Here is a 26163-nt window from a genome sequence, read left to right as displayed (position 1 = left end):
TATTGGTCGACCAACAGCCTATCGAACAAACAATCGACAAGTTGAATAATTGCGGTCAGCCCTAATATGTATCCAATTACATTTTAAAATAGTTTAGATGATTAAAATGGTCTCATATGGTTTTGCCGAAGGAACATTTTAAATATTGTTGTTTAAAAAGGTGTTTTACTGAAAGAAATTGAATATACACTGAACAAAAATATAAATGAAATATGCAACAATTTCATAGATTTTACTGAGTTGCAGTTCATATCAGGGAATCTGTCAATTTGAAATAAATTCATTAGGCCCTAATCTATGGATTTCACATGACTGAGAATACAGATATGCATCTGTTGGTTACAGATACAATACCTTTTTAAATAAATAAAAAAGGTAGTGGGGTGGATCAGAAAACCAGTCAGTATCTGGTGTGACCAAAATTTGCCTCATGCAGCGCTACACATCTCCTTAGCATAGAGTTGGTTGTGGATTGTTGTCCCACTCCTCTTCAATGGCTGTGTGAGGTTTCTGGATATTGGCGGGAAGTGGAACACTGTGATACATGTAGATCCAGAGCGTCCCAAACATGCTCAATGGGTGACATGTCTGGTGAGTATGCATGCCATGGAAGAATATGGAACATTTTCAGCTTCCAGGAATTGTGTACAGATCCTTGCGACATGGGGCTGTGCATTATCATGCTGAAACCTGAGGTGATGACGGTGGATGAATGGCATGACAATGGGCCTCAGGATCTCCACACATTTATCTCTGTGCATTCAAATTGCCATCGATAAAATGCAATTGTGTTTGTTCGTAGTTTATGCCTGCCCATACCATAACCCCACCGCCACCTTGGGGCAGTCTGTTTACAACATTGACATCGGCAAATCGCTCACCCACACGACGCCTTACACGCTGTCTGCCATCTGCCCGGTACAGTTGAAACCAGGATTCATCCATGAAGAGCACACTTCTCCAGCGTGGCAGTGGCCATCGGAGGTGAGCATTTGACCACTGAAGTCGATTACGACGCCGAACTGCAGTCAGGTCAAGACCCCGGTGAGGACGATGAGCACGTACTAAGAATGCACTCAACATGCTGTATAGGGCCATAAGCAAACAAGAAAATGCTCATCCAGAGTCATTGCTCCTAGTGGCCGGTGATTTTAATACAGGGAAAGTAAAATACGTTTTACCTAATTTCTACCAGCATGTCACCTGTCAACTAAAGGACAAATCTAGATTACCTTTACTCCACACGCAGATATACATACAAAGCTCTTCATTTGGCAAATCTGACCACAACTGTATCCTCCTGATTTCTGCAAGCAAAAACTCTAGTGACGCGCTCAATACAGAAGTTGTCCGATGAAGTGGATGCTAAGATATAGGACTGTTGCGTTAGTACAGACTAGAATATGTTCTGGGATTCATCCGGTGGTATTGAGGAGTTTACCACATCAGTCACTGGCTTCATTAATAAGTGCATCGACAATGTCATCCCCACAGTGACTACGTACATATCCCAACCAGAAGCCATGGATGACGGGCAACATCCGCACTGAGCTAAAGGCTAGAGCTGCCACTTTCAAGGAGTGGAACACTAATCCGAACACTTATAACAAAAATATAGCCGTTATCGTTACTCATTGTGTATTTATCACTACATGTTATTACGGTATTACTATTATTTCTCTTATTTTCTTTCTCTGCATTGTTAGGAAGGCCCTGTAAGCTTTTCACTAAGTCCAGTGGCGTAATGTACTTAAGTAAAAATACTTTAAAGTACTACTTAAGTAATTTTTTGGGGTATCTGTACTTTACTATTTATATTTTTGACAACTTTTACTTTTATTTCACTACATTCCTAAAGAAAATAATGTACTTTTGACTCTATACTTGTCTATGTATTTATTATAAGTGTCCCTGACACCCAAAAGTACTTGTTACATTTTGAATGTTTAGCAGGACTGGAAAAGGGTCCAATTCCCACACGTATCAAGAGAACACGTGGTCATCCCTACTGCCTCTGATCTGGCCGACTTACTAAACACAAATGCATAATTTGTAAATGATGTTGGAGTGTGCCCCTGGCTATCCCTAAAATGTAAAATCAAGTATATTTAAAATAAAAAAATAAAAATGGTATACTTAAGTGTATTTTAGAAATTAGATTTACTTTTGATACTTAAGTATATTTAGAACCAAATACTTTGACTTTTACTCAAGTAGTAATTTACAGGGTGACTAACTTTTACATGAGTAACTTTCTATTAAGGTATCTATACTTTTACTCAAGTATCACAATTTTTCCACCACTGACTAAGTCTACACCTGTTGTTTACGAAGCATGTGACGAATAACATTTGATTTGAATATTGTGATACTAAACCTGGTTTCAGTAACACTAGTGTGCGTGTGTGCAACTGTCTCACCTGTCGCATAAACTACTTTCAAAGCATCTGTCTTTTGTTATCTGGATTTACGATTCCTCCAATTGAGTGTACTTGCCCTGTGTATTCCACAGCAGATCTATGGCTATGAGGACCTCCACATGCTACAGTCCAGACTGCCTATGGTGAGTCTCAACCTTTTACCCTTCACTGGGAGTGTTTGTGAAAAGACAGGACAAGCATTAGGATGTCTTTTCTGATCCTGTCTCTCTGTGTAAAGCCCTCTTTGCAGGATTATTACGGAATCACATTCCCTGGCCCCACAGCACTCTCTGGCAGAGATGGGAGCCTCGCCAATAACCCCTACTCAGGTAAGCAACTCTGGCAGCGCTACTCTCAAACTTGTCGGTCAACTTATTGGAATCAGCCAATTGAAATGTTCCAGAGAAACAAGTTCCTGTAAAAAAAAATGTATTAGTTAGAAAATAGCATCCGGCACAATCACAGACACTTAGCAGACACCTCCATGTCTTCCACCCCTTCTGCAGGTGAAGTCACAAAGTTTGGCAGGGGTGACTCCACCTCCCCTGCACCCCCCAGCAGCTTGTCAGCCCAACAGCAGCCCCAACAAGGCCAGACCCAGGCCCAGCCTCAACCCCCCCAGCCTCAAGGCCAGCCCCAGCCTCAGGGCCACCACAGCAGCCAGCAGCAGCAGGCCTTCCTCCCGCCGGGCTACAGCTACACGGGCCTGCCCTACTATCCTGGGATGCCCGGCGCTGCCTTCCAGTACGGCCACACCATGTTCATGCCCCAGGGACAAGGGCCAGCCAAACAGCACGGTGTGGGTCTGGGTAACCCCTCAGCAAGCCCCTTCCAGCAGCAGCCCAGCGGCTACGGCCAGCACACTTTCAGCTCAGGTCGGTTACAGTGAGATGGCGAGCGAGCGAGACGCACACAAACACCAACAATATAGTCGACCTCTGAGGAAAGGACAGAGTTGATGTCAGTATGTTGTTGTGGTGTCCTCAGGGTATGAGGACCTGACCCAGGGCCAAGCAGGAGTGGACTACAGCAAAGGCTACAGCAACTCATCCCAGAGCCAGGCCAAATCTGCTGCTACAGGTGCTGGTAAAGGTACATCACCCATCACTTCACTGTCATCTTACCTACCATCTGTCCCCCTATTGTTACCATGCTTGAACTAATTTGTCTCTTGAGTTGTCCATGTTTCTGTCTTTTTAATTTTTGAAAATTATAACTGGTTCTCAGCTAACTTGCCTGGTTAAATGAAGGTTAAATAAATAAATAATATTGTCAGTAACTTGTCATTTCAATAACATCTGATGCATTATTTTGAAAGTATATTGTCATAAGCTGTCCTGGCATGATTTATGATTGGCTGAAAGCTTTGGTATATCAGACTATACCATGGGTATGACAAAAATTACTTTTTACTGTTCTAATTAAGTTGGTAACCAGTTTATAATAGCAATAAGGGGGGTATTCAGACCCTTTGCTATGAGACTTGAAATTGAGCTCAGGTGCATCCTGTTTCCATTGATCATCCTTGAGATGTTTCTACAACTTGATTGTAGTTGTGGTAAATCAAACCATGAGGTCGAAGGAATTGTCTGTAGAGTTTCGAGACATGATTGACTCGAGGTACAGATCTGGGGAAGAGTACCGAAAAATGTCTGCAGCATTGAAGGTCCCCAAGAACACAGTGGCCTCCATCATTCTTAAATGGAAGAGGTTTGGAACCACCAAGACTCTTCCTAGAGCTGGCCGCCCGGCCAAACTGAGCAATCAGGGGAGAAGGGCCTTGGTCAGGGAGATGACCAAGAACCCGATGGTCACTCTGACAGGGCTCCAGAGTTCCTCTGTGGAGAAGGAGAACCTTCCAGAATGACAACCATCTTTGCAGCACTCCACCAATCAGGCCTTTTATGGTAGAGTGGCCATACGAAAACCACTCCTCAGTAAAAGGCACATGACCACACACTTGGGGTTTGCCAAAAGACATCTAAAGACTTTCAGACCATAAGAAACAAGATTATCTGGTCTGATGAAACCAAGATTGAGCAAAGTACAGAGAGATCCTTGATGGAAATCTGCTCCAGAGTGCTCAGGACCTCAGACTGGGATGAAGTTTCACCTTCCAACTGGACAACAACCCTAAGCACACAGACAAGACAACACAAGAGTGGCTTCGCGACAAGTCTGAATGTCCTTGAGTGGCCCAGCCAGAGCCCGGACTTGAACCCGATCGAATATCTTTGGAGAGACCTGAAAATAGCTGTGCAGCAATGCTTCCCATCCAACCTGACAGCGCTTGAGAGGATCTGCAGAGAAGAATGGGAGAATCTCCCCAAATACAGGTGTGCCAAGCTTGTAGCGTCATACCCAAGAAGACTCRAGGTGGTAATCGCTGCCAAAGGTGCTTCAACAAAGTACTGAGTAAAGGGTCTGAATACTTATGTAAATGTGGTATTTCAGTTGTTTGTTTGTTTTACTTTTTATAAATCAGCAAACATTTCTAAACCTGTTTTTGCTTTGTCATTATGGGTTATTGTGTGTAGATTGAGGGGGGAAACTATTTAATCAATTTTAGAATAAGGCTGTAACTTAACAAAATGTGAAAAAGGTCAAGGTGTCTTAATACTTTCTGAAGGCACCGATGCCCCCCTAATTCTGTGATTTGAATGTTTGTTTTCAACTATAGTATTTTGTATTTTGTTGTACGCTAGGCGGCATCTCTGTAACGTCAGGCAACACCGGGATCCCAGAAATCAGTGGCAGTGTTTACAACAAGACCCAGGTGAGATCTTTGATGTAGTCATGTTTGTATTTCTTATTTTTTTTWGTTCATTACCATACCCATTAGTCCACCAGGGCTTATTTTCCTAGGATAAGATACACCAACACATAATAATCTCTTGTCAATTAGGATTGAAATTCTAGTCCTTGCCAGAGCTTAACAGTGATGGTATTTGTTTCTCCATGTTTGTTTTCCACCAGCGAAACCTAATCGCTGACCTCTACTTTGCTCTCCTTCCGTCTTTCTCCAGTCCTTTGATAAGCAGGGTTTCCATACGGGGACTCCCCCTCCCTTCAACCTGCCCTCAGCTCTGGGGGGTCCTGGAGGGGCCCCGGGGGGCTATGCTCCTGCCCCCTTCCTCCACATCCTGCAGCCTGCCCACCAGCAACCCCACTCCCAGATGCTGCACCATCACCTGGCTCAGGACGGACAGGTAACACACACTCCTCTCAAACACTCATCCGCCTGTAGTCTACAAGGTACTGTATAAACTTGCTTTAACATGCCACACAATGGCACTGGTTAGATGGTGGTGGACAATCCTATATGTGCTGGTGGGGTTGCAGGCTTTTGTTCCAGCCAAGCAGTATAACCTACCTGTCAAGTCTTCAATCAAGGCTGATTTAGGTCAATCAGATATATTGCTGCTTGAACAAAAGCCTGCACTCACACAAGCCATCACATAGCCCACCTCTGGTTTATATTCCCATTACGTCTTTKTTGTGTATCAGTGTGGTACCTTACTTGTGATGGTCATGTCCAGTTTGTGACGGTGTACTCGTCTCCTCCGTTTGCAGGGCGGTCCTAGCCAGCGAGGCCAGTCTAGCAGCATCCAGCAGAAGAGCCAGGTCAACAAATCCAGCTACGGCAGCTCCCCATACTGGGGCAACTGACAGGGCTGTGTGTCTGAGTGTATATACTGCAGCGTGCCCACCTATCTTGACTGATCAGACCATCGAAGGACAAACCATTTTACAGCACCGAGCTAAAACACACTACCACCCATCCCCCCCCTACTCAATATTCCCCCTTTCAAATTTATGGCTGTTGTATGTAAAATATATTTATGTATGTATTTATACAGTATATATGTATTGGTAGGACATGAAATGTGGTTTTCTGCATTTGTTTTATTTTTTTGAAGGATGTTTTATTTCAAAATGTCAGGAAGATGAGCATCAAAGATCATGAGAAGTAATTATGAAGTTGATGGTGAATATACTTGAACCAGAACAAGCATCATGTGGCGTGGCCGATTTTTGTATGCATACATGACCCTGATGTACATTACTGCTAAGCATCATTTTTCATGGTGAAGCCTTTTTTTTTAAACTTATTTTTTTATTTTTTTTTGTAACTTCGGTCTCTCCCATCTGAACTCTTTTCTATTGAGGGTGACTTAAGTTGATAGCTTGAGTTTTTTTTATTTTTGGCCCCTTTATCCCAACATTTGATTCCCACCTTTAGTTGGCTGACGTGTGACAGCCAGGCATTGGATGTCAATAACATTGGTTTAATCTTCATTGTCCAACAAATAAAAGTTCTGAACAGTTATGAATTATAAATGTATTTTATTGGATTATTATACAAAACATTGCAGGTCCACATGATACCGTACTGTAAACCAGTCACTCATAGCATATTCTTGTGATTCAACACATGTACTCAACCATTGGTTTAGTCACTCAACTCACAGGGTGAAATAAACTCCTTTCCCACTTTGAAACTAAGATACAAAGGTTTGATCTTTGGAAGCTTGCTTACATGTAGTGACAACATGCCTTGTACTTTGTTTAGTTATTCAAAGTTCACTAACGTTCCATTAGCTGTGTTCGGGAATTGTCTACTCTGCATGACACCCCATTTACGTGGCAACAATCTCAAGGATAAGCAAGCAGGGACTGTCCATGATTTGATTCATACATTTTTTTCCTTAAATTTGCAATCTGCAGTTTCATGAATACCATGTATGACCATTATGCAGAAGGCAGGCTCTTAAAATGTATATTTCCAGTTGTAAACTATTGTACACAACACAATTACAGAAAAGCAACAATACAGATTGCTAGGGATTTGAGTTGACATGATGCAATGAGCGCGCAACTAGCTGCAGTCATTCCTGGCTCAGGAAACTTCAAAGATAAGATTGCATTAGCTGCAATTCTAGCCACATGGAAATACACTGAACCAAAATAAACGCAACTTGTGACGGATTTTACTGAGTTAGTCAATTGACATAAGGTATCTGTATTCCATAGATTAGGGCCTAATTTAAGATAGGGGTGTAGATCATAAAAACAGTATCTGGTGACCTCTTCAATGGCTGTGCGAAGTTGCTGGATATTGGCGGGACCTAGAAAATGCTGTCGTACACGTATACCCGTCTGCACATTATGCCCTGAATCAAAAATCGCTGAAGCTGGAGGCTTATATTTCCCTCACCAACTTTAAACATCAGCTATCTGAGCAGCTAACCGATCACTGCAGCTGTACATAGTCCATCTGTAAATTAGCACACCCAATCTACCTACCTCATCCCCATACTGTTATTTACTTTTCTGCTCTTTTGCACATCATCTGCTCATTTATCACTCCAGTGTTAATCTGCTAAATTGTAATTCTTCTATGGCCTATTTATTGCCTACCTCATGCCTTTTGCTCACACTGTATATGGACTTAATTTTTTCTACTGTGTCATTGACTTGTTTATTGTGTTATTGGCTTGTTTATTCCATGTGTAACTCTGTTTTGTCTGTGTCACACTGCTTTGCTTTATCTTGGCCAGGTCGCAGTTGTAAATGAGACCTTGTTCTCAACTAGCCTACCTGGTTAAATAAAGGTGGAAAATATATATATATCCAGAGCATCCCAAATATGCTCAATGGGTAACAAGTATGCGGACCATGGAGGAACTGGGACATTTTCAGCTCCCGTGAATTGTGTATAGATCCTTATGACATGAGGCTGCGGATGAATGGCACGATAATGGGGACTCAGGATCTCATCACAGTATCTCAGCATTCAAATTGTCATCGATAAAATGCAATTGTGTTTGTCTAGTTTGTCTGCCCATACCATAACCCCACGATGGGGCACCGTTGACATCAGCAAACCGCTCACCCACAACGCCATACACGGTCTGCCCAGTACATTTGAAAACAGAATTCATCCGTGAASAGCCCACTTCTCCAGCGTGTCAGTGGCCATCGAAGGTGAGCATTTTCCCACTGAAGTCAGGTCAAGAATTGCAGATGAGCTTCACTGAGAAAACATGTGTAGAAATTCTTTGGTTGCGTAAACCCAGATTCATCAGCTGTCCGACTGGCTGCTCTCACAACCCCACAGGTGAAGAAGCCAGATGTGTCCTGGGCTGGCACGGATACACGGTCTGCAGTTGAGGCTGGTTGAACGTACTTCCAAAATGACGCCTGAATCGGCTTATGTCTGAGAAATGTACATCCCTGCAGTCAGCATGCCAATTGCACATTTTAGTGGCCTTTAAACACACATGGTGCATCTGTGCAATAAACTTGCCATTTAATCAGCTTCTGGATATGCCACACCTGTCAGGCATAGATTAGAAATGCTCACTAGCAGRGAAGTAAACAAATTTGAGTGAAACTAGCTGTGTGTATGGAACATCTATGCAATMTTTTATTTCAGCTGATGAAACATGTTGCATTTATATATTTTTTCCAGTATATTTCAGACATCAGGTAGGTAGCGTATATAATATTTAGTTGAAAAATGGTTGAAAGCAAGTTTACGCTGAACAGATTTGATAGAGAAAATGGACATGAAAATATTTACATAACGGGGATGTATAATTACATTAACCTCAAGGCACTGAGCTGAATATTCACTTTCAGTGTGAAGTGCGTTGAGGATAGGGAGGGGAAGGTATAAAATTGAGACAAACACTGATTACACAAGTCAATCTGCTTCCAACCTCATTGGGCGGTTTAAGTAAAAAATAAATACATTAAAAAAATTACTGTACAGAACTAAGAAATGTGCAGTCTCATCCAAATCCTCTATTCAACATTTTTCTTATTTTTCTTCTTCTCCGCCTGGGGGGCCTCTTCAGCCACCACCTCTATTGCCTCACTCTTTCGTTTCTTTTTCTTTTTGGCTATGCGGTCTCCATTCTCGGTTGCTGGAGCCTCTTCCTTCATTTGGACAGCTTCCTCTGCTGCATGTTTCCTTTTCTTCTTTACCACAGCGACGTCACATTCTCCCTTCTCACCATTAGCATAAACCCATAATAGAAAACACATTAGGATGTTTCATAATTTCGCCATGGCATAAGTTTTAATTGCAGTAGGACAAGAGCTGTAATGTCCGACTCACTTCAGTGATTTGGTCTACAGTAGAAGACCAGCCAATGGTTCGGAGTCAAGTTAGTTTAGCATGTCGTACACTGAGAGAGAACCATGTAGAAGGGTCAAATCCCAAATCTAAACATGCTTTCAGTTTCCGGACACAGCTAAACCAATACATACCTCTTCATCGCCTGTGGAAAGGGCTGCCAGCTTCTCCCGCTTCCTACGTTTCTTCTCCTTTTTCTCCAATTTGATCTTTATCTCAGCTGCCACCTCTCCTGCCTAGGAGTGGTAAGCCAAACAGCATGGTTAAACAGYGAATACTTCTAGAAGACTAGCTGCTAGTGGCACTGATGTGCTTTGGAGCTGTGTCAGGCTCATTAAATCAGTTAAACCCCCACGTTTGAGTCGGGGAAAGTGTCGTCATCACTCAGCAGATTAGCTAAACATCTACAAGGAAAAAGAGTCCTAAAAGCAGGGTTCATACACATTGACAGATGGAATTTCATTACTTGTAACCAAATTTCCCATGACCAACACATACAAAAGTACACGTAATGTATTGACACTGAGGCTGCTCTCTGATCCCATGCTTAAAATTCAATTTACAGAAATGTCCATTACGTTTCAGATTTGATGATTTTCTAAAACTCTTCCAGGCCTAGAAATCAAAATGTAAAAATTCCATTACTTCTCGGATTTTTATTACCGTACAAAAACTGTAAAAGCATGCTCACAAACCCAAGAAAATTAATCCCATGTCAGTGACATAGCTCACCTGTATCACAGCCTCTTTCATGACATCCAGGTTCTTGCGAGGCGCCTCGCCCGTCTCGTAGAATGACAGGCGCTCCTCCACCTGGTCACGCAGCTTGTCGCCAAACACACAGGTGGGCACCTCTGTCAGAGGGAGGGAGAGGAAACGTCAATACCACCACAGGAGAGCACAGGGCAGCAGTAGTCAAGAGACCAAAGCCKTGCTCAGTATTTAGCTAGTCACCATCATCTACCCAGAGGTGGATTACTGTTGACGAAAAATAAGAACATCATTGCAAATAATCCAAAAGAGTCATAATAAACAGGACCCGAAACAGACCGCTGAGAGGACCTTGATCTACTAGGCCCAAGCAAAGTGTGTCCTCTGCTCTCCCCATGGGTTAACAGACATCGTAACACTCACCAGAGAAGGCATCGATTCGTGAGGCGATTGTGCACTTGTTGGCAAGGTAACGGGAGATACGCCCTTTGTTCTTGGCGGCAGCACGGCCGATGAAAGTTGAGTGGAAGATGAGACCGTACTTAGGAGTGTTGCCACGGGTCTTCAGAGCCCTGTGTGGTGGGAATGGATGTTGGGTTTCCAGCGAAAGTCACTTTGGAAACATGTTCCAACCGTTGATTGTTGATTCTTCTACACAATAATTTATTGGTTGAGTATGGCATGTAGGAGTTACAGTATCTACCTCTGCGCACTAGGCAGCTGCTCAGACTGTGGGGGTGCGTAAGGGAGAGGGATCACTCTGAAGGGGTCACACCACCAGTCACCCTTCTCTGCTTAGCCCCAGCCCTGCCATCACAGTAGCTGCCAGTTTCCCCAGCAGGGAGTGGGTGCCCCAGTACCTGAACAGGGCCTTCTCAGCGCCCAGGATCTGCACGGTGGAGGCTGGGTACTTGGCCAGGTTGGTCAGGCTGCCAGCATGGGAGATCAGACGTGCTCCCACCTAAAGGAAGAAACACCACGTCAGAGGTTGGCCGATGAACATTTCCCCATGAGCGAAGGTGTCAGGGACTGTCAGCACCGATGGAAGACTCAACACAAAGAATTCAGGGGATTGACAGATTTGGTATAAACATCATTCGGTCCCCTTAGGAAGAGTATGTAGATTGGACATTTGCTGAATCTAATTACTACGCACCACATCTCCTATAAGGGCAGCCAGGTTGGGGGCCACCTGGCTCATCTTAGAGCGTAGGTACTCCTGGAGTTCCAGCCTGTAGGCGGCTAGCGAGACCACACGGTTGGAGAACCTCTCAATGTTGATCAGGTCAATGGGAGAGATGTCCATGCCTACAGAAAGCCAGGGGAAAACAGTTTCAGCAGCAGTCTCGATACCCAGACACGGAAATTCAATGTACAAACATCTCCACTGTGAAGACAAGGGAAGATGACTGAAATATACGTTTTGTATCTCCCGACAGGATCCGCAGTGAGGATTTGAGCCTACACTACAGGTTTATGAGAGAACCATCATACTCTACCCCTCTGTGTTGGTCATATAGGACACTTAAAGTCCCAGATGGGCAAAAAAGGGGGTGGTTTTATAAGTGTGTATAATATACTGTGTGGCTTGGCAACTGACCCATGGAGCTGCGGGATGCCTCCAGGACAGCCTGGGCCTTAGCACTGTCCATCACTACCTCCTCCAGGCTCTCTAGACTCTCCTCGCTCAGCTCCTTTCTGTTGCCAATCAGCTGGGCCATCTTGCAGTACGTAGAGTTGTCAGTCACTATCTTGATCAGCTCTGGGAAGTGGTAGCCATACCACTCACTATAAAGCAGAAGGGGAGGGGCGAGCAGAAGTTGTTAGGATAGTCTCAACCAGGTTGAAGGCATACCTGACATTTATACTGCGGGAMTGTCAGCACCGATGGAACACTCAACATAAAGAGTTCAGGGGATTGACAGATTTGGTATAATCATCATTTGGTCCCGTTAGCAAGACTGCCAAGTGGATGGTTGTTGGGTCTACTACTACGTACCCTATGAGGGAGACTTGACATTCACAGCAGCTGTACGTACCGCACACGCATGGAGAACGTGTTGATGTCCTTGTCCAGCTGGTCCAGGAGAGCGATGGACTGGATGATCATGTTGTCGGACCTGTTGACGTTGAACTTGACCTTGGCTCTGGAGTAGCTGTGGCCCAGACCTAGTTGGGCCTTGGAGGCAGCCTGGGCAGTCAGCCCCTTTACCAAGGAGTGGAAGTGGAGACGCACACCTTCAGGGGAGAGATGGGTAGTGACATTGAGTATGCACGGTGGAGGCACTTTCACGACCTGTTCAGATTGTCAGTATAAACCATCACGAGGGTCAGGGGTTGATTATATTGACATCACCACAGGCCAGGTATCGCCAGCTACACACAAGTTACTAGTCACAACATAAAAGATGAGATGACAACCCCCCCCCCCAAATTACTTTTACTGTAGTTCATGCGAGTCCTCACCTCTCAGTATCTCTGACACCACTCCACCAGTCTGGATAGACAGGCCCAGCTCCTCCTGCAGAGCTCCTCCTATCTTGGCATCACCCACCCCCAGCATCGCTTTCTTCTTACCCCCTATGGGCAGGTTAGTCTCCAGGAACAGCTTCAGGTCAGCGTGGACCACACCTGAAACAAGTCAGGGTGTCATGAGGAAATGTTTTAATTATTTATAATAGACTAAGATAAGATAATCAGTTGGGGGTGTGTTGAAACATACATAGTGACTAATGCCATCTGGTATCATAAAGATAGCCAGGCCCAGATGTTCAGGTTTGATGATATGTGTCAGCACATTGATTCAGTGGATTGACAGATTTTTGATACAGCTTTACATCTGAGCAAGGACTAGAACGTAAGTAAATTAAAGCAAACAACTCACCTTCCGATATGGCGTTAATATTTTCTAGCGCAGCCTGAGCAGACTTGAATGGGAAGAAAGCAGCGAGGCTCACCATACCATGGAATTTCCCCATGTTTAGAATGCAGTCTTCAACCTGTGGAATATGGGTAATTAGTAACTTGGCTCAACGGTCATCAATTATGGGTATATCCTAATAAAAATGTTAACATATTTGGAAGTGGTTATTCGTACCTGAGGCAAAAGCATGCCAATTTCTTCCACCTCCTTGACAACAAAGAGTGCATACCCGGCTGCATGCTCAAAGAGCACGTGCAACAGCACCTGCAAAAGACAGAGCAGGTTAAAATGTTTGTCACTGTTTTTACAGTATCGAATGTAGCTAACCAAATAATGGAATCAMAATGCAAGTAGCGAAACATTATGGGGCTTGGGCAATAACGCACTGCTTGCATTTAGCTGAGGAACATGCAACTCAGTTCACACACACACATAGGCAGAGTCAAGTTTTGATAACGTTGTTGCTCACACATCCCGCTACCAGGTGAGTTACCGTCAGTCAATTTGAATAAAAATGTAATTCTGAAAACATTTAAACTGTACAACTTCAGTCCTTCCGCGGTGTTGAAATTCATACGTTTACTATTATTTTGTAATGGCGAATATACTTTCCCCCCTCGTGTGCACCTACTTAAACTGAGAGTCAGTTGGGTCCATGCTATCTGGAATCCTTGTGACAACCATTTTTATTTTAACCAGGCAAGTCAGTTAAGAACAAATTCTTATTTACAATGACGGCCTAGGGACAGTGGGTAAACTGCCTTGTTCATGGGCAGAACGACAGAATTATCAGCTCAGGGATTCGATCTAGCAACATTTTGGTTACTSGCCCAATGCTCTAACCACCAGGCTGGCTACCTGCCGCCCAAACCATACCACCCATTGAAGATGAAATAAATGGTTAGAGTAAGGGTATGGGCGTCCCAAGGATTCTTGAATGGGCAGACCGATTGAATTGGCACATGCTGACTTCAGCAACAAATGAAAACATCAGTTGTATTCAATACGTATTTATTAAAAGTATGAATTTCAGGACTGCAGTTGTACAGGAAAGCGTTTTCGGAATCAACCGATGACAAAACCCAACTCTGCCCCGATATGCCCTCAACTATCACCCAGCCGGTATACTGCCATGATGGAAATAGCCACGCGGTGCAGATAATGACAAGTGGACAAGAGAAAGGATGTTTAGCGAGAATAAAGTCACATGCCAGAAGTGGACTATGGTCAGCGCAGCCTACGGGTCGTGTGACGTGATAATGTATACCCAACAAAAATAAATGCAACAAGTTAGTTCATAAAACAAAAATCTGTCAACTTAAATAAATTCATACTGCCCTAATCCCGCATTTCTTAAAGTGTCGGTCGCGACCCACCTTCCTGTTAATGGCGGGTCGCAACGTGTCAGTGTACATTTATAATCGTTTAATTATTTACTGGAACTGATTTGGCCAAGTGCACCTGCACTCTCTGCTGAAGCAGCGGTCTCTGCTCAGTTTGGCAGCTGTGCGAGTGGGAGATGCCTGTGTGCTTCGCAGTTTACCGGATATTTTTTCTGCAGTTATCTTGAAGATTACTCCGTGACACACGATGCAGCGCTGTCATTCAGGCCGCAGATGCGCTGTCAGCCATTGACTTGTCATTCCCACTCGCCACCACTCACCGTTGTCATCAAATGGACTCATGCTAGCCACAGGTTCTGACTGAGCTCAATTGTTATGAAACGGATATACAGCGATGAGTTTCTCTCTTTCATACAAACTTATAACGAGGAGCGCCCACAATGTGTTTTGAGCGGTGAAGTGCTTAGTAATGAGACTCGCACGACGAAAACATTTATAAAACAACACGTCCTGACCAAACATCCACAGCAACCTGATGGAAAACCCAGGGAGTTCTTTCAGAACAGGGCAGAATGCGCCAGGAAAGTGCTTCGACAGTGGAAAAGTCAGCTAGCAAGGCATTGTTGTCATTTTATAACAGGTGATAAGCAGTAATAAGGGAGTACTAACTAACTCATAGTAGTAGATGTTAGTTTCTCTTTCAAACAATTCCCTGGCTTGTACACAGCTAATAGCTAACATTCACCAAAGCAAGCTAGCTACTGATAGTGCAACCCTAAGTAACAGTACAGATGAAAAATGATCAGGCCTACCGTACATCTTACTGTAGAAATTATTGTTGAAAACTAGTCTAGGTTGGAACTGTTGCTGTTAAAATACAATAATTGATTCAATAACTGATTGAAGCAAGATGCTTTTTGAGGCAAACACACTCACACCGTTCTGGGTTGCTCATCTACAGCAGGAAGTGGTCTCCTGTCTGACTGAGAAAGCAGTAGATGTTCTGGTCCAGTTTGGCACCACATACCTATGTGAGTCGGGGTTCACAACTCTGACATACTTAAAAAACAAGTACAGGAAGAGTATGACCTCAGTGTTGCACTTGCAAAAACAGAGCCCAGAATATACATGCTCTCATTAGGAATGTCTGTTTCCTGGTCTACAGAGGTGATCAATCAGTTTATTCCAGTTCAGAATAAAAAAAGATGTGTTATATTTGAACAGCAACAGTTCCAACCTAGACTTTAACAACAATAATTTCTACAGTAAGTCTGAACATTTTTCACCTATACTGTTACTTAGGGTTGCACTATCAAAAGGCCTGTGTGTGTGTTCTGTTATTCATTTTAATAGCAACAGTGCCAACCTAGACAGATATGCAAGAGTGTTTTTAATGGGGGAAAATAGGTGGGGAAAGTTTAAGAACCCATGCCCTAATCTCTGGATTTCAAATAACTGGGCAGGGGTGCATCATGGGTGGGYCTTGGAGGGTATAGGCCCACCCACTAGGCAGCCAGGCCCAGCCAATCAGAATCAGTCCCCGGGTTTCTACACAAAATTTGAGAAACTTTTAGTGTCTATGGTTAATTCCTATTGCGTTTAGATTTAAGTTCAATGTAGGTACTAGACAGTATTTCTCCAAAATACTGTAACGTGAAACTATTAGAACTTGCGCGTCATTAAACCAAGACTACGGTCACCACGTGTTGTGGGGATCAATACGCAGTACCCATGTCATGCACATTGTAAAGATATTTAAACTAGTCCATTACCTACTTAACAGTTATAGCAAATGTTTAGCAAATTAGGCTGTTATCAATAGCTATGTTAAATGTGTTCATTAAATCACGTATGCTTTCCTTTCGCAAATCTGGATTTTTAACTAGACTGAGGCCTAGTCGTGAGGCTGCCAACACATTCCCAATCTTTGCTGAGAACGTTAACGTTGGGTAATGACCGTCAATTTGGAATAGAAAGCTAATTGCATGCAGTAAATATTTTATTCTGATATAAATCAAACACGTTTTTGTAACTATTAACTTGTTAACTCTTCACCTTTCGACCCTGAAATGGAATCTATGCCATATAAGTTAGCTAGTTGGGTAAACTAACGTTATTTTCCAAAGCATGTTTAATCATGAGTAGTTTTTGTTGGTATTTCGAATGCTGAAACGTATAACAAAAACATATCTTACCATGATTGCACAATCTCTGATGGTATGCGTGTCCTTTCCTCTGCTTCACGAATGCATAAAGACTCTTTTAGTTTTCAACACGCGGCTACATGACGGTATTACCGTGGGGTCGACTTTGTATCGCGAGATTCATGAACTCTGCGTCATGTCGTGCGCTACCTGATTGGTGAATGGTGAGCTCAGTTGGGAGGGACAGAGAAGATGGAGGGGATGCTGTAAACGAGGCTTATGGTCTTTAGGCAAATTATTGCAATGGGGATTTCTATGGAGTATCACAGCCATAATATCAGCCTATATAAATACCTAGAGATCTGCAAATGAATACAATCTTTAATAAGTATTTAGCTTAATCTGATTTGAATGTAATTCATTAGTCAGTCATTCAAATTGTATTCTATATTATTATTTGAAATKAATTTTAAATTAATAATGTCAATGGAGTTAGATTCTGCAATTCAACACTGTTCACACATTGTCAATACTTGAAATTCATTCATTTTCTATCTTCTTTAAAACATTTACAAGCTAACTGTCAGTGATTTTTTTTTAAACAATGCCCCCTTCAACTTTGTCATGAAAATGTAATAGCAAAAGCAATATCCTCCAACAGTGCTTAATTTGTAAATTGGGAGGTGCCAGAATAAAAAGTGAGCGGAGAGGGGGGTGACATGGGGGGTTCTGAGGTTTCAGAATGCATGAAAAAACAACAACTTTATAATAAAGCTTTGCATGTATTAGCATCGCTTTTGTGTGCTGGCATAGAGCAATAGAGTAGAGGCACTTGGAGAAATAGAGTAGAGGCACTTGGAGAAATAGAGTAGAGGCACTTGGAGAAATAGAGTAGAGGCACTTGGAGAAATNGAGGCACTTGGAGAAATAGAGTAGAGGCACTTGGAGAAATAGAGTAGAGGCACTTGGAGAAATAGAGTAGAGGCACTTGGAGAAATAGAGTAGAGACACTTGGAGAAGTTGCACAGATGAGGAATTTTTTAAAGCCTTTTAGGCCTTTTATAAACACATTTCATGTGATTCTACATAATTGTAGATGACTGGAGACTTTAGCAGAATCTTGTTTTAATACCTCACAAATGATCGAAATAACAGGCTACTTTGACACTGACAAACTGAGAATCTGAGATGAATAAAAACGACCTTGTCTTGAATCCATCAATAGCCTTTTGGCCTAGGTGTGTGGAGACACTGTACAATATGAGGAAGAAATTTGGGGTGGCAGGTAGCCTAGTGGTTAGAGCATTGGACTAGTAACCAAAAGGTTGCAAGATCAAATCGCCGAGCTGACAATGTAAATATCTGTTGTTCTGCTCCTGAACAAGGCAGTTAACCCACTGTTCCTAGACTGTCATTGAAAATAAGAATGTGTTCTTAACTGACTTGCCTAGTTAAATAAAGGTATAATTTGTTTTATTTCAGACTCACCCAATGTTGCTCAGCTCACTCACCAGCGATGRTGATACGCTCATGCCAAAAGCCTATTTCTCTCTCTTGTTTTACTTTGTCAAACAATGCTACTCTCTCAATAGGCCTATTTGGAAGTTGATAACATATTTGGTTGCCTACACAGTTCAGTCTTCTCCTTTAAGCAGAATCCATTTGCTTTCCAAATCGATGTTGCACAAGGACTGTTTTTGCTGCATGCTGCTCACTGACATTTGCAGCGCATTCCCTACATTAGGCATGCCTTGGGATTGGGCTACACACAATCCACAGCTAGGGTATATTTTTTTTATAAGCTATTGATCCTCTGTGGTTAAATTATAGGCCTACTCCTGGTGTAGTCTTCTGAATTATAAAGTCATTCTATAACTTTGGCAAATGTATTTCAATTTTTAGGGGTGCTGCGGCACCTCCAACACCCTATGATTCTATAAGGAAATAAATTATTAAGTGCAACTCTGGAGAGATGACAGTTGCAGGCTCATGTCATGTTTATCAGAGCAGAGAGTGGGAGAGAGATCATAAAAAGTTCTCATTCTAGTTCTGTGAGAGATAGAGAGAGGTGCCTGTAGCCTCTCTCATCACAGCAATGGCCAGTTGTGGAAAAAGTACCCAATTGTCATACTTCAGTAAAAGTAAAGATACCTTAATAGAGAATTATTCAAGTAAATGTGATAGTCTGATTTAATTGGAATTTTTACAATGCACACAGTGAACTATAACTAATTGAACTCTGCACGCCTGGTGAAAAGAGATTTGTGTTGTGGGTTATAAAATAAGCAGAAAGGGTCGTTAAACTATGGTTGAACTGACCCAACTTAGCCCTGAGGTGTTTAGATAAGGCTGTAGGTAACTTTTTAGGTCTTCCATTATCTTGAGTTGTCTGCTAAAGTGGTAATAAATTATAGTGAGCCTTCAGGAGGATAGATTATATTGTGTGTCATGTGTGTGCGCTGGGAAGTTGGAATTAACTTTTGAACCTGTTTTCTATTTGTCAGGACAAGGAGACTTATTCTGTAACCTATGACGTCATATCTTGTATATAAACCTGTTGTTTATGGTCAAATGGGAGCGTGCTCCGAGAATAAATACTATTATCTAATTTTAATAAGACTGTATCCTGTCTATTTTATRTTAATAAGTATCTTACAAATTCTTATAAATAGACAGATTGAATTTAATTAATGAGTACATYAGAGGAATTATCTAATTCCTCCAACAGGGGCTCAGTGAATGTGGCCTGGAATGTGCACAGGTGGGTCATGGCGTCAGAGGAGACGCTGTAGAAGGGCAGAGTGCCATCTGGCCAGTCCAGATACACTCCTACTCTCTGGGGTTCGGTTCTGGGGGTTGGGTTAAGAATATTAATCTCCGTATTATTGTGGAAGGCAATAGACACCAAGACTTGTCATTGCTTCCCAGTTTACAATCCTTTTCATCTCCACACCTGCTGATACTTTTATATGACACTCCTATATCACACTCCCCAATCAAATCCGCCTCCCAGTAATGGCATTTGGTAAGAGGCTCTCTACACAGCACCTGTGACATATCCTCAAATCTCTCTGGGTCATCATGATATGGCTGTTCCTCTTCCACCCATGTCCCCTTTCTGTTCTCCTCAGTCAGTGAGATATTTATGTTTGCTGTGTTTGGGTCTAGTGTGACCATAGTAACATCTGCACAACCAAGAGAAGTCAGAAAATTGTATCAGAAGCAGTGGGTCAATAGCAATTACATTAAATTGCAATATCATTAGCAAAGTCACTTACACTTTTTAAGCAGCTCCGGTCTTAACCAAAACTCTAAATTTTGGGTCAAACAGTGGGAGAGGCAAAGGAATAGACATTAAGTTAGTGACAGACACATTGCTTGTAATGTAACGACCCTTGCTTAGGTACTAGACTTGGGCAGTGATTGGGGAGAGTGGGACCTAAGACACATTTTACACAGTTATCATACAAACTTTAGTTTATCCAATCTACAGTGTGGATCCCCCAGTCTAGGAGAGAGTGGCTTCACTCCTGAGTCTCYTGGGAGATTGAAGCTCAGGTACACCTCTCTCAGGTGGGAGGGGTTAGAGCTCAGAACAGAAGCCAGAGAAGCACAGCTTTCCTCTGTGATACCACAGAATGACAGCCTACAGAGAGATGTCAACATGATTTTACAACAGGACTGCTGGAGGTTGAATACAGTTATGTAAGCACAGCTAGTCCAGTGGCATACCGTCAGGGCCTTCAAAGCCTGATATTTACAATTCAATTGAAACGTATAACACATACAGTACCAGTMAAAAGTTTGGACACAACTACTCATTCAAGGTTTTTCTTTATTTTGATTATTTTCTACATTGAAGAACAATAATGAAGACATTAAAACTATGAAATAACATTTGGAATCATGTAGTAACCAAAAAAAGTGTTAAACAAATCAAAACATATTTTATATTTCAGATTCTTCAAAGTAGCCACCCTTTGCCTTGATGACAGCTTTGCACACTCTTGGCATTCTCTCAACCAGCTTCATGAGGAATGCTTTTCCAACAGTCTTGAAGAAGTTCCCACATATGCTGAGCACTTGTTGGCTGCTTTTCCTTCACTCTGCAGTCCAACTCATCCCAAACCATCTCAATTTGGTTGAGGTCGGGTAATTGTGGAGGCCAGGTCATCTGATGCAGCACTCCATCACTCTCCTTTATCAATAGCCCTTACACAGCCTGGAGGTGTGCTTTGGGTCATTGTCCTGTTGAAAAACAAATGATAGTCCCACTAAGCGCAAACCACATGGGATGGCGTATCACTGCAGAATGCTGTGGTAGCCATGCTGGTTAAGTGTGCTTTGAATTCTAAATAAAGCACTGATAGTGTTACCAGCAAAGCACCCTCACACCATCATACCTCCTCCTACATGCTTCACGGTGGGAACCACACATGCAGAGATCATCTGTTCACCTACTCCACGTTTCACAAAGACACAGCGGTTGGAACCAAAAATCTCACATTTGGACTCATCAGACCAAAGGACAGATTTCTACCAGTCTAATGTCCATTGCTCGTGTTTCTTGACCCAAACAAGTTTCTTCTTCTTATTTGTGTCCTTTAGTAGTTCTTGCCATAATATTTACATTTACATTTTAGTCATTTAGCAGACGCTCTTATCCAGAGCGACTTACAGTAGAGTGCATACATTTTATTACATTTTTTTTTTTTTACATACTGAGACAAGGATATCCCTACCGGCCAAACCCTCCCTACCGGCCAAACCCTCCCTAACCCGGACGACGCTATGCCAATTGTGCGTCGCCCCATGGATCTCCCGGTTGCGGCCGGCTGCGACAGAGCCTGGGCACGAACCCAGCCCAGCCTGGGCGCGAACCCAGAGACTCTGTTGGCGCAGCTAGCACTGCGATGCAGTGCCCTAGACCACTGCGCCACCCGGGAGATGGACTTGGTAATATGGACTTGGTATTTTACCAAATAGGGCTATCTTCTGTATACCACCCCTTCCTTGTCACAACACAATTGATTGGCTCAAATGCATTAAGAAGGAAAGAAATTCCACGAATTAACAAGGCACACCTGTTAATTGAAATGCATTCCATGTGACTACCTCATGAAGCTGTTTGAGAGAATGCCAAGAGTGTGCAAAGCTACTTTGAAGAATCTCAAATATATTTWGTTGAACACTTTTTTGGTTACTACATGATTCCACATGTGTTATTTCATAGTTTTGATGTCTTCACTATTATTCTACAATGTAGAAAATAGTAAAACATTTAAAAAAACTCTTGAGTAGGTGTGTCCACGCTTTTGACTGGTACTGTATATTGAAATTACATTTTTGATTATTGAAAATTATATTTCTGTATTTAGCCATCTCTCCCTTTGCCCACCTATGTATTTCTCACCTAAGTATCTCCAGTTTACAGTGTGGATTCTCCAGTCCAGCAGAGAGCAGCTTCACACCTGAATCCTGCAGGTCATTGTTACTCACATCAAACTCTCTCAAGGGAGAAGAGTTTGAGCTGAGAACTGTTGCCAATGTGTAACAACATGTCTCTGTCAGAAAACACTGACTCATCCTAAATGCGAAACAAAGATACAAAAATACAACAAGCAAGGTAACAAGATATTAAAGTTGCATTATGCAGAAATCGCTCCGCCAATTCCTAGTTGCTAAAACTCTAATAGTTAGCCTAATTTCAGTTTATGTGACAAAATAATATAGTATAGTGTAGAGAATGATTGTATCATCTAAACCACTGTGAAATATATTTTCCATAAACAAAAATATTGTATTTTCAGCTTTTTGAAGCTGGTGTATAGGACAAAAACAAAACTTAAGAACGGGAAGCATAGAAAAAGCACACATAGAACATATATACCACTGCTTAGACTTGCTTTCAAGTAAAATGATACATCTATAACTCACATTCTATGTGAATTTGACCAGGGTCACCCAAAAAGTTACATATTGTCACTTTAAAAATACAGTTGAAGTCGGAAGTTTACATACACCTTAGCCAAATACATTTAAACTCAGTTTTTCACAATTCCTGACATTTAATCCTAGTAAAAATTCCCTGTTTTAGGTCAGTTAGGATCACGACTTAATTTTAAGAATGTGAATGTCAGAATAATAGTAGAGAGAACAATTTATTTCAGCTTTTATTTCTATCAACACATTCAACTGGGTCAGAAGTTTACATACACTCAATTAGTATTTGGTAGCATTGCCTTTCAATTGTTTAACTTGGGTCAAACGTTTAGGGTAGCCTTCCACAAGCTTCCCACAATAAGTTGGGKGAATTTTGGCCCATTCCTTCTGACAGAGCTGGTGTAACTGAGTCAGGTTTGTAGGCCTCCTTGCTCACACACGCTTTTTCAGTTTTGCCCACACATTTTCCTTAGGATTGAGGTCAGGGCTTTGTGATGGCCACTTCAATACCTTGACTTTGTTGTCCTTAAGCCATTTTGCCACAACTTTGGAAGTATGCTTGGGGTTATTGTCCATTTGGAAGACCCATTTGCAACCAAGCTTTAATGTCCTGACTGATGTCTTGAGATGTTGCTTCAATATATCCACATGATTTTCCATCCTCATGATGCCATCTATTTTGTGAAGTGCACCAGTCCCTCCTGCAGCAAAGCACCCCCACAACATGATGCTGCTACAAGGGTACATAAGAGCAACGAACAACTGACCTTTCGTCTGAGCTTGCAGAGTGACATTGATGTTTATGGAGCCTTCTACATTGGAGTTTTCTTTATGTGGGACAATGTTAAAATAAATCCTGTTAGGGATCAGTGGCACCTGCGACAACATCCGGTGAAATTGCAGAGCGCCAAATTCAAAATAAAAAACTGTAATATTAAACATTCATGGAAATACAAGTGTCTTACACCATTCAAAAGCGTAGAATCTTGGTAATCGAACTGCGTTGTCCGATTTCAAAAAGGCTTTACAGCGAAAGCATAGCATTCGATTATCTGAGGACAGCGCCCCACATCCAACATGTTTTCCAAACCAGCACAGGCGTCACAAAATCACAAATAGCGATAAAATAAATCACTTACTTTTGAAGATCTTCCTCTGTTTGCAATCCCAATCCCCAGCTATACAATGAATGGTCGTTTTGTTCGATAAAGTCCTTCTTTATATCCAAAAAAGTACGTTTAGTTGGCGCCATTGACTTCAGTAATACACTCGTTCAACATACAGACAAATGAGTCCAAAAAGCTACCGGTAAACTTCGTCCAAACAAGTCAAACAATGCTTCTAATCAATCCTCAGGTACCCTAATATGTAAATAAATGATAATATTTCAGAACGAAAGAACGGTGTTCAATAGAAAAGGAAAATAATGAATAGCACGCCCTCGTTCACGTGCTCCAAATGTCTCACTGTCCTGATGACAACACCTTGGATAAACTACAACTACTTGTTCGTTTTTCAAAAAACAAGCCTGAAACCCTGTCTAAAGACTGTTGACATCTAGTGGAAGCCATAGGTACTGCACCCTGGGAGCTATTAAGTATATTCAATAGGGAACCATTGAAAAGGCCTGTGACCTCCAAAAAAGAAATTTTCCGGATGGATTTTCCTCGGGTTTTCGCCTGCCATATCAGTTCTGTTATACTCACAGACATGATTTAAACAGTTTTAGAAACTTCAGTGTTTTTTATCAAATTCTACCAATTATATGCATATCCTAGCTTCTGGGCCTGAATAACAGGCAGTTTACTTTGGGCACGTCAGACAGGCGGAAATTCAGGATACTTCCCCCTAGCCCTAAGACGTACAACACCACTCTGAACCTAATATAACCCAACGTAACCTCAGAAAGTACAACACCACTCTGAACCTAATATAACCCAACGTCTCTCTCTCTCTTTCCCTCTCTCTCTCTCCCTGTCTCTCTTTCTTTAACGCCTCCAGTTTGAGCTGCGATGAAGGTTGGGAGAGGGGCTGGTCTGTGCTCCTCAACACACAGGTACCCTGTTTTGACACACACACAAAAAAAATGAGACTCTACTTGCCAACAGAAGCTCACATAAGATGGGCCTGGATTCAATCCGTAGAGCACCGTCGACAAAGCGCCATTCACAGGCAATGTTATGCGTTCGCGGAGATGGCATTCACAGGAAATGCTGAAGATGTTGGCTCAATCGTAAATTACCTTTAAATGTCAAGCGTGCTACAATGCGGCATCGGATTGAATCCGGACCATGATTTGCAACTTAGACGACTTTTAAATTAACTTTTTGTTCTTATAAAGAATTTGTCTTACTCTCTTGTTGTCTAACAATAGATTGCTGTTGTGGATGTAGGTTCAATTCAGGATGTGTTCTGGATCTCTTTCCACACTGAGGACAGGCAGGGTCTCCTAATGGAACAGGCTGGTCCCTGTAGCTACCAATGCACTGTCTACACACTATGTGTCCGCAGATGAAAGACACTGAGTTTCTCAGCCCCTGTTCGCACAATGGACAGACGAGACCAGCCCTCAACTCACTAGAAAGAGGGAGGGATTTAACCACAATTGCACATTCAGTTTGACATAATTAAGAACAGTCCTAACACATAATTAAGAAAGGTCATGTTTTTAAGGTTACAGGCTGACATGAAAACTGAACACAAGAGTGTGAGCTTTTGTGTTAGTCAGAGGTAGTTAAAGAGATATTACAATGTTTGTATAAATGCAGTACAAAAACTCACCTTTTCATACCCCTCTCTTGCTCTAGCACCCAATCATTGCGGCAGCTCTTCTGATCCTGCTCCAGGTCATCCAAGAGGTCAAGGGAGCGTGCCATGGTCACAAGCTGAAACACACACACAGTATTGTCATGGCAGTCAATTTAATTTAATATATTACACAACTGGCATTTAGACTTTCATGGACTTTACTTACTCTATTTATTCCTTTCAGCTCCAAAGGTCCTCAACGGTGCATATTCAGCAAACTCTGTTCTTTGAGGTTTTCTTGACCTCATTCCAGGTGGTTCCTGCCTTCTTCATCTTTTCCTCATTCGTCCTTCTCAATGTCTTCTTTGGGCAGCCAACCTTCCTTTTGCCTTGTGGCTCACTTAAGCGCCTGCCTGGTATTGGTGTTTTGAGGTTTCCTTAGTGATGAATAGTGATCATTAAGGCTGTCATTTTCATTGCTTTGCATTGCTTGTGACGTACATTACACTTCAGAGCAAAAACGGACCTTTGATATTTTGTAATGTTGAGAGTTACATAGGGTACAGGGCTGTAGTTTTCTTTGAATGTCATATGTAACATACTGTAGGTCAGGTAAAATATTACTGTAACTCTTCACCTGGCATATAAAGACAGGTAAACAGTGCATTCGGGAAGTATGAAGACCCCTTCCCGTTTTCAACATTTTGCTACGTTACAGCTTAATTCAAAAAATTATAAAATTAATGTATTTCATCAATCTTCCCACAATACCCCATAATGACAAAGT

The 26163-nt window shown here is 42.2% G+C and overlaps 2 protein-coding genes and 1 non-coding gene across 7 annotated transcripts in view; 1 reads left to right on the top strand and 2 right to left on the bottom strand.

The window, feature by feature from the left end:
- The window catches only part of LOC111970419 (ubiquitin-associated protein 2), a 31675-nt gene extending 24925 nt beyond the window's left edge, over positions 1-6750 (top strand). For all 4 annotated transcript variants that reach the window (XM_023997137.2, XM_023997136.2, XM_023997134.2 and 1 more), the window contains exons 21-27: positions 2513-2563; positions 2659-2749; positions 2927-3295; positions 3408-3512; positions 5126-5196; positions 5447-5629; positions 5994-6750. In XM_023997137.2, the coding sequence (XP_023852905.1) occupies positions 2513-2563; positions 2659-2749; positions 2927-3295; positions 3408-3512; positions 5126-5196; positions 5447-5629; positions 5994-6089 (966 nt within the window). In that variant the 3' untranslated portion in view covers positions 6090-6750. The remainder of the gene's footprint in view (positions 1-2512; positions 2564-2658; positions 2750-2926; positions 3296-3407; positions 3513-5125; positions 5197-5446; positions 5630-5993) is intronic.
- Positions 6751-8822: 2072 nt separating this feature from the next.
- On the bottom strand, positions 8823-16833 carry LOC111970418 (nucleolar protein 56). 2 transcript variants are annotated; one of them, XM_023997132.2, is made up of 12 exons: positions 16737-16833; positions 13373-13462; positions 13160-13274; positions 12742-12906; positions 12315-12513; positions 11876-12063; positions 11432-11583; positions 11136-11236; positions 10699-10847; positions 10297-10418; positions 9699-9800; positions 8823-9437 (listed from the first exon to the last, which is right to left on the bottom strand). In XM_023997132.2, exons 1-12 carry the CDS (start codon positions 16737-16739, stop codon positions 9231-9233), a joined length of 1593 nt encoding a protein of 530 aa, XP_023852900.1. In that variant the 5' UTR covers positions 16740-16833; the 3' UTR covers positions 8823-9230. The 2 variants fall into 2 exon arrangements, with proteins under 2 accessions (XP_023852900.1, XP_023852901.1); XM_023997133.2 differs by having other exon boundaries at positions 8823-9434; positions 16737-16832.
- On the bottom strand, positions 11697-11820 carry LOC111970804 (small nucleolar RNA SNORA26). Its single transcript, XR_002878170.1, has one exon. It is a non-coding gene; the product is annotated as a small nucleolar RNA SNORA26 (small nucleolar RNA).
- Positions 16834-26163: the final 9330 nt, after the last annotated feature.

Source organism: Salvelinus sp. IW2-2015, linkage group LG11 (assembly GCF_002910315.2).
Source record: "Salvelinus sp. IW2-2015 linkage group LG11, ASM291031v2, whole genome shotgun sequence".
Classification (NCBI taxonomy): domain Eukaryota; kingdom Metazoa; phylum Chordata; class Actinopteri; order Salmoniformes; family Salmonidae; genus Salvelinus; species Salvelinus sp. IW2-2015.
This window is presented reverse-complemented; position numbering and strand designations above follow the sequence as displayed.

Excerpts from the sequence above, each read along its gene's own strand:
- LOC111970418 (XM_023997132.2), bottom strand. Across the intron at positions 12,514-12,741 it reads GGTGTCAGAGATACTGAGAG|GTGTGCGTCTCCACTTCCAC; the intron begins GTGAGGACTCGC and ends TCTCCCCTGAAG. Across the intron at positions 10,848-11,135 it reads GCTGAGAAGGCCCTGTTCAG|GGCTCTGAAGACCCGTGGCA; the intron begins GTACTGGGGCAC and ends CCCACCACACAG.